Here is an 8,093-nt window from a genome sequence, read left to right as displayed (position 1 = left end):
GGAGGTGGAGCTGGGGAGGTGGAGCTGGGGAGGTGGAGCTGGGGAGGTGGAGCTGGGGAGGTGGAGCTGGGGAGGTGGGACAGAACCCAGAAGTTGATGGCATCGGTGAGCCAGGTCCGCATCCCCGTGCAAGGGCTCATCCCGAACCCCGTCTCACCCTCTAGGGCAGCAAGGAGCGCTTCCACTGGCAGAGCCACAACGTGAAGCAGAGCGGCGTGGACGACATGGTGCTCCTTCCCCAGATCACCGAAGACGCCATTGCCGCCAACCTGCGGAAGCGCTTCATGGACGACTACATCTTCGTACCCTGGGCCAAGGATGGAGGCGGCCAGGCAGGGAAGGAATGAATGGCTGGGCCATGGACGGAGAGGAGGGTGATGGAGCAGAGGGAGGGATGGGCCGGGAGAGCACCAGGCGGTGAGACGGAGGACAGACAGAGTGACAGCAGGGCTCTGGTTGGGGACAGCTGTGGCTGCCACTGCTCCCTCTGTCCTGGAGAAGCTCAGCCCCAGTGTGTTCCGTTTCCCCCATTCCACATCCAACCCTGTTTTTTTTTCTTTTCTTTTTTTTTTTTTTTTTTTGAGATGGAGTCTTGCTCTGTCGCCCAGGCTGGAGTGCAGTGGCACAATCTCGGCTCACTGCAACCTCTGCCTCCCTGATTCAAACAATTCTCCTGCCTCAGCCTCCCAAGTAGCTGGGATTACAGGCATGAGCCACCATGCCTGGCTAATTTTTTTGTTTTTGTGTTTTGTGTTTTGTTTTTGAGACTGAGTGGCTCTTGTTGCCCAGGCTAGCATGCAATGGCACGATCTCAGCTCACTGCAACCTCTGCCTCCCAGGTTCAAGTGATTCTCCTCTCTTAGCCTCCCAAGTAGCTGGGATCACAGGCACACATCACCATGCTCGGCTAATTTTTTGTATTTTTAGTGGAGACAAGGTTTCACTATGTTGGCCAAGTTCATCTTGAACTCCTGACCTCAAGTGATCTGCCTGCCTCGGCCTCCCTAAGTGCTGGGATTACAGGCATGAGCCACCGCACCTGGCCAGCCCTGTTTTTTCCAAGAGACTCGAGGTGCATCCAATATCTCCATCTCTTCCACCTCCAAGCAATGCAGTTCTGGGAAGCCCTGGGTGGGGACAGGATGAGGGGACAGGGAGGACAAAACCTACCAGTACACTGCACGACCCTTAACCATCCCTCAGACCTACATCGGCTCTGTGCTCATCTCCGTAAACCCCTTCAAGCAGATGCCCTACTTCACCGACCGTGAGATCGACCTCTACCAGGGCGCGGTGAGGCTGGGGCTGGGTGGGAGGCAGAGGCTGTTGCTGGGTGGGAGGCACAGCCCCGAGACCTCTAGCCCCCAGCCCTGGGCTGAGACCTGACCTCCCCCACCAGGCCCAGTATGAGAATCCCCCGCACATCTACGCCCTCACGGACAACATGTACCGGAACATGCTTATCGACTGTGAGAACCAATGTGTCATCATTAGGTATGGACGGGGTTGGGGCGCCACAGACCCTGCTGCCCAGGCCCCCACTGAAACATCATCACTGCCCCCAGGGAGGTTTGCCTGAAACTCGCAATCTGAACACAGCCCTGCTGTCCCTCTCTGCCCTCACCCTGTTTTATTTTCCTTGTCACCATCTGACTCACAATGTATTTTATTGATTCATTCTGCTATTGTCTGTCTGTCCCCTCTAAATGTCACCTCAGGCCAGGTGTAGTGGCTTATGCTTGTAATCCCGGCACTTTGGGAAGCCAAGGCAAGAGGATCTCTTGAGGCCAGGAGTTCAAGACCAGCCTGGGCAACATGGCAACACCCTGTCTCTATAAAAATAAAATAATTAGCCACGCACTGTGGTGCATGCCTGTAGTCCACAGCTACTCAGGAGGCTGAGGAGGGAGGATTGCTTGAGCCCAGGAGTTCCAGGCAGGAACAGGGGGCTATGATCACACCACTGCACTCCAGCCTGGGCAACAGAATGAGACCCCATCTCAGTCAATCCATCTATACCAGCTCTATGAGAGCAGAGAGAGAGAGAGAGAGAGAGAGAGAGAGTGTGTGTGTGTGTGTGTGTGTGTGTGTGTGTGTGTGTGTCAGAGTCTCAGTCTGTCACCTAGGCCGGAGTGCAGTGGTGCAACCTCAGCTCACTGCAACGTCCGCCTCCCAGGTTCAAGCAATTCTCCTGCCTCAACCTCCTGAGTGGCTGGCTGGGATTACAGGCGCCTACCACCATGTCCGGCTAATTTTTGTATTTTAACAGAGTCTGGGTTTCACCACGTTGGCCAGGCTGGTCTCAAACTTTTGACCTCAAGTGATTCTCCCTCCTCAGGCCCCCAAAGTGCTGGGATTATAGGATTATACCATGCCCGGCTGAAAGCAGAGATTTTATCTGTCTTGTTCATTATGGCATCCCCAGTACCCGGAATACTGGCAGGGACACAGTAGGTACTTAATGAATAAATAGTCAGGCACTAAAAAGGGCTCTTCCCCCCAACCCCATCCACTGATCATTTATTCCTCCATTCATCCCCAGTGGAGAGAGTGGAGCTGGGAAGACAGTGGCAGCTAAATACATCATGGGCTACATCTCCAAGGTGTCTGGCGGAGGCAACAAGGTCCAGGTGAGACGAGAAAAACAGAAGGATGAGCTGGGTCGCCCTCACCTGCATGGTAGTGCAGTCCCACTCATCTGCACTCCTGCCCCAGTCTGACTTCTTCCCACCCGACCTGCCTCTGCCCCCAGCATGTCAAAGATATCATCCTGCAGTCCAACCCGCTGCTCGAGGCTTTCGGCAACGCCAAGACTGTGCGCAACAATAATTCCAGCCGCTTTGTGAGTCTCTGCAGCTCTGCTTGGAGAAGCTGCTCCATCCGTGCTGACCTTTCTACACACACAACCACACATACACACATCTGCATTGCCAGGACAAGAGCCCATTGGAAACCCAGCAGGAAATACCTGCTCCTGAATGGGAGACTCACTTCCTGCTCATGGTCCATTTCAAAAGGGAGTCCCCCATTGGCAGAACTGTGGAGGCCATGACACCCCTGTGTAACATTCTTAAATGCTCCCTGGCTGCAGCCATGCTACATTGTTCCCATTCACATTTCAGGTCCAATTTAGTCCCTCATTTATTCCTTCTTTCGACAATAGTTCTGGGACTCGTTCTTTGTGTGGGTGCTGTGCTGGGCCCAGTGGAAGACAGGATAGGTAAACAGATCTGAATTCAGGGTCTGATTCTGTCATTGTGAGCTGTGTAGCCTGGGGGAAAAAAATCGATGTAACTTCCTGAGTTTCCTTTGTTTGCTCATCCATAAAATGGGGATGATGTTAATATCCATCTCATAGACTTTAGTATTACACCTGCACATGCACATGGTTTACTAAATTCCATACCCTTGGACTGGGTACGGGGGGGCTCACGCCTGAAATCCCCGCACTTTGGGAGGCTGGGACAGGTGGATCACTTGAGGTCTGGAGTTCAAGACCAGCCTGGCCAACATGATGAAACCCCGTCTCTACCAAAACTACAAAAATTAGCTGGGTGTGGTGGTGGGCACCTGTAGTCCCAGCTACTCAGGAGGCTGAGGCAGGAGAATCACTTGAACCCAGGAAGTGGATGTTGCAGTGACCCGAGATAGCGCCACTGCACCCCAGCCTGGGCAACAGAGTGAGACTCTGTCCCAAAAAAAAAAAAAGGAAGAAGGGAAGAGATGCAAGGCTCATAAGACCCATCCCTAATCCTTCCCCAACCTGCACCCCAGGATGCTGGGGTGCTGACATGGTTCTCTCGAATTCAGGGCAAGTACTTTGAGATCCAGTTCAGCCGAGGTGGGGAGCCGGATGGGGGCAAGATCTCCAACTTCTTGCTGGAGAAGTCCCGCGTGGTCATGCAGAATGAAAATGAGAGGAACTTCCACATCTACTACCAGGTGCAGGGAAGAGGCTGGGGGAGAGTGAGCCCCACCTGGAGCCCAGCAGGGTGGACAATGGGAAAGTACATGCTTGGGAGGGCATGGCAGGGCAGATGAGGGGATCACAGGGGCTGAGCCAGGCAAGCACCAGATGCATGAACATTGCACACCCTCCAGCTGCTGGAAGGGGCCTCCCAGGAGCAAAGGCAGAACCTGGGCCTCATGACACCAGACTACTATTACTACCTCAACCAATCGGACACCTACCAGGTGGACGGCACCGACGACAGAAGCGACTTTGGTGAGACTCTGGTGAGCACCGGCCTCCACTCCAGTCCCCAGCCAGGCAGACCTCAGCCCCAGAAACTCCCCTGAGTTACAAATTAGGAAAACAAAGCCCAGCCCAGGCACAGTGGCTCACGTCTGTAATCCCAGCACTTTGGGAGGCCAAGGCAGGCAGATGACTTAAAGTCAGGAGTTTGAGACCGGCCTGGCCAACGTGGTTAAACCCCGTCTCTACTTAAAATACAAAAATTAGCCGGGCATGAGGGTGCGTGTCTGTAATCCCAGCTACTGGGGAGGCAGAGGCAGGAGAATTGCTTGAAACCAGGAGGCAGAAGTTGCAGTGAGCCGACATCACAACACTGCACTCCAGCCTGAGCAACAGAGTGAGACTCCATCTCAAAAACCAAAAAAAGACCAGGCGCGGTGGCTCATGCCTGTAATCCCAGCACTTTGGGAGGCCAAGGCAGGTGGATTACCTGAGGTCAGGAGTTCGAGACCAGCCTGGCCAACATAGTGAAACCCCGTCTCTACTAAGAATACAAAAATTAGCCAGGCGTGATGGCATGTGCCTGTAGTCCCAGCTACTCAGGCGGCTGAGGCAGGAGAATCGCTTAAACCCAGGAGGTGGAGGTTGCAGTGAGCCAAGATAGCGCCACTGCACTCCCACCTGTGTGAAAGAGTGAGACTCTTTAAAAAATAAAATAGGAAACCAAAGCCTAGGCCAGACATGGTGCTCACACCTGTAATCCCAGGTATTCGGGAGGCTGAGGCAGGAAAATTGCTTGAATCCGGGATGAGGAGGTTGTAGTGAGCCAAGATCATGCCACTGCACTCCAGCCTGGGCAACAGAGGGAGACTCTGTCTCAAAAATAAAAAATACAATAAAAAACAAAGACCAGAGAGGTGCAGGCACTTGCCCAAGGTCACGCAGCAAGTGACTGAAAGGGGCAGGACGGGGACCCAAGGGTGCTCACTCCCTGAGTCCGTGCTGTGGCCCCTCAAGCCTGCACCTGGAGGCAGGTTGGAGGCCGGGATTCGCGGCACAGTTTCTGCTCCCGTTGCACCCACAGAGCGCCATGCAGGTCATTGGGATCCCGCCCAGCATCCAGCAGCTGGTCCTGCAGCTGGTGGCGGGGATCTTGCACCTAGGGAACATCAGTTTCTGTGAAGACGGGAATTACGCCCGAGTGGAGAGTGTGGACCGTGAGTGTGGGTGTCAGGGAGGGCGGGATGGAGGCCTGTGGGTGTGTGAACTGCGTCCTCCCAGCTCCGCCCCCAGGAAGCTGAGAGCCCACGGGGACAACGTCGGTGTCACTGGCAAGGATGGGGATAATAGGAGGCCCATGCAGGAGGCACAAGAGCCCAACCAACTATCCCGTTTTTGCCCTGACCTTTGCCCCGGTAGTCCTGGCCTTTCCCGCCTACCTGCTGGGCATTGACAGTGGGCGACTGCAGGAGAAGCTGACCAGCCGCAAGATGGACAGCCGCTGGGGCGGGCGCAGCGAGTCCATCGATGTGACCCTCAACGTGGAGCAGGCAGCCTACACCCGCGACGCCCTGGCCAAGGGGCTCTATGCCCGCCTCTTCGACTTCCTTGTGGAGGCGAGTGGGGCTGGGGCTGGAGGGCAGAGTGGGCGCTCTGGGGTCACAAACATTTATGGAGGCCGAGTGCAGTGGCTCACGCCTGCGATCCCAATGCTTTGGGTGGCCGAGGTGGGAGCATCGTTTGAGGCCGGAAGTTCGAGACTAGCCTGGGTGGCTGGGCGCGGTGCCTCACGCCTGTAATCCCAGCACTTTGGGAGGCTGAGGTGGGCAGATCTCCTGAGGTCGGGAGTTCGAGACCAGCCTGACCAACATGGTGAAACCCCGTCTCTACTAAAAATTACCCAGGAGTCGTGGCACATGCCTTACATGCCTTTAATTCCAGCTACTTGGGAGGCTGAGGCAGGAGAATCACTTGAACCCGGGAGGTGGAAGTTGCAGTGAGCTGAGATCATGCCATTGCACTCCAGCCTGGGCAACGGAGCGAGACTCTGTCTCAAAGGGCAACAGGGCGAAACCTTTTCTCTACAAAAATACAAAAATTAGCCGGGCACGGTGGCTGGTGCCTGTAATGCCAGCTATTCAGGAGGCTGAGGTGGAAGAATCCCTGACCCCAGGAAGTTGAGGCTGTAGTGAGCCATGATCAAGCCACTGCACTCCAGTCTGGGCAACAGACTGAGACATTATCTGAAAATAAAAAATAAAAATAAATAAAGTATAAAATGTATGGCCAGGCACAGTGGTTCATGCCTGTAATCCCAGCACTTTGGGAGGTCAAGGTGGGTAGATCACCCGAGGTCAAGAGTTTGAGATCAGCCCTGGCCAACATGGCAAAACCCCGTCTCTACTAAAAATATGAGAATTAGCCAGGTGTGGTGACGCATGCCTGTAATCCCAGCTACTTGGGAGGCTGAGGCAGAAGAATCTCTTGAATCCTGGAGGCAGAGGTTGCAGTGAGGCGAGATTGCGCCACTGGCTTTCCAGCCTGGGCAACAGAGTGAGACTCCACCTCAAAAAAAAAAAGAAAAGAAAAAGCCCCATAAAGTAGTTGCTATTATCAACCCGTTTTAAAGATAAGAAAATAGAGGTGCAGAGAGGTTCAGGGGCAGAGTCAGCTCCGGAGCCACAGACCCTGATGCACTGACACTTGGGTTTCTCCTCTGAGTGACTGACTGGGGAGTGGGGAGACCATACACAGAGCCAGGAAGGGCAGAGCTAAAGAGGGCTGGAGGGAAACTGGCATGAGGGGACATCACCCATGAAGTTGGCTAGGCGTGTGTCTAAGGAGTGGTGGGCGGGGGCTTCAGATCTGACGGATGTCCACTGACCTCCTGTCTCCACTCACACCGCAGGCCATCAACCGTGCTATGCAAAAACCCCAGGAAGAGTACAGCATCGGTGTGCTGGACATTTATGGCTTCGAGATCTTCCAGGTACGGCCCCCTGCCTCCAGCCCACATCCTGTCCTCCCTGGGGCAGCCCGGGGTGGCCACAAGAACTTCTAGCACCAGGACATTGAGGGAAGGACCCTTTTCCTCCTTCTGCAGAAAAATGGCTTCGAGCAGTTTTGCATCAACTTCGTCAACGAGAAGCTGCAGCAAATCTTTATCGAACTCACCCTGAAGGCCGAGCAGGTGGGCAGCCAAGCGGCCAGGGATGGAGGATCGTGGGGGGGGGGTGGGGTGGAAGGACCATGAGGATCCCTTAGCAACTAGGGGACACCTCAGCCCTCCCCACCATGTTCCCACCTCTCTGTGCCAACCTGCCCAGGCTCCATAGTGATACTTCCTTCTGCATCTAAAGCTTTGGGAAGGACCGTGCCTCTTAGTTCATTCATTCAGCAATTATTTATTGAGCACCTGTTGTGTGCCAGGCACTGTTTAGGGTGCTTGGAGACACAGCCATGAACAATAAGGCAATAGTCCCTGCTGTCTGCATTTAGCCCCTCCCCCAGAAGCAGAGCCTGAGGCAAGGATTCAGGGACAAATGGTTTTTCTGGGAAGCAATCCCAGGAAGCTCCAAGAGGAGACAGAGGAAGAGAGTCAGGGATTTTTTTTTTTTTTTTTTTTTTTTGAGACAGAGTCTCGTTCTGTCGCCCAGGCTGGAGTGCAGTGGCATGATCTCAGCTCACTGCAACCTCTGCCTCCAGGGTGCAAGTGATTCTCCTGCCTCAGCCTCCCAAGCTGGGACTACAGGCACCCGCCACCATGCCCAGCTAATTTTTGTATTTTTAGTAGAGACAGGGTTTCACCATATTGGCCAGGCTGGTCTCAAACTCCTGACCTCATGATCCACCCACCTCAGCCTCCCAAAGTGCTGGGATTACAGGTTATCAGCCACCA

At 54.4% G+C, this 8,093-nt stretch overlaps 1 protein-coding gene across 1 annotated transcript in view; it reads left to right on the top strand.

Moving 5' to 3' along the window:
• The window catches only part of MYO1F (myosin IF), a 38,586-nt gene that overhangs the window by 1,664 nt on the left and 28,829 nt on the right, over window positions 1-8,093 (top strand). The window contains 11 exon segments of the mRNA XM_011966276.1: window positions 177-302; window positions 1,204-1,293; window positions 1,400-1,494; window positions 2,543-2,630; window positions 2,753-2,842; window positions 3,811-3,942; window positions 4,102-4,236; window positions 5,280-5,412; window positions 5,615-5,811; window positions 7,104-7,184; window positions 7,299-7,385. Coding sequence (XP_011821666.1) covers window positions 177-302; window positions 1,204-1,293; window positions 1,400-1,494; window positions 2,543-2,630; window positions 2,753-2,842; window positions 3,811-3,942; window positions 4,102-4,236; window positions 5,280-5,412; window positions 5,615-5,811; window positions 7,104-7,184; window positions 7,299-7,385 — 1,254 coding nt within the window.

The sequence above is a fragment of the Mandrillus leucophaeus genome, unplaced genomic scaffold (genome assembly GCF_000951045.1).
Source record: "Mandrillus leucophaeus isolate KB7577 unplaced genomic scaffold, Mleu.le_1.0 Scaffold751, whole genome shotgun sequence".
Classification (NCBI taxonomy): Eukaryota; Metazoa; Chordata; class Mammalia; order Primates; family Cercopithecidae; genus Mandrillus; species Mandrillus leucophaeus.
Note: the sequence above shows the minus strand (reverse complement) of the source record. Positions and strands in the feature narration are given on the sequence as shown.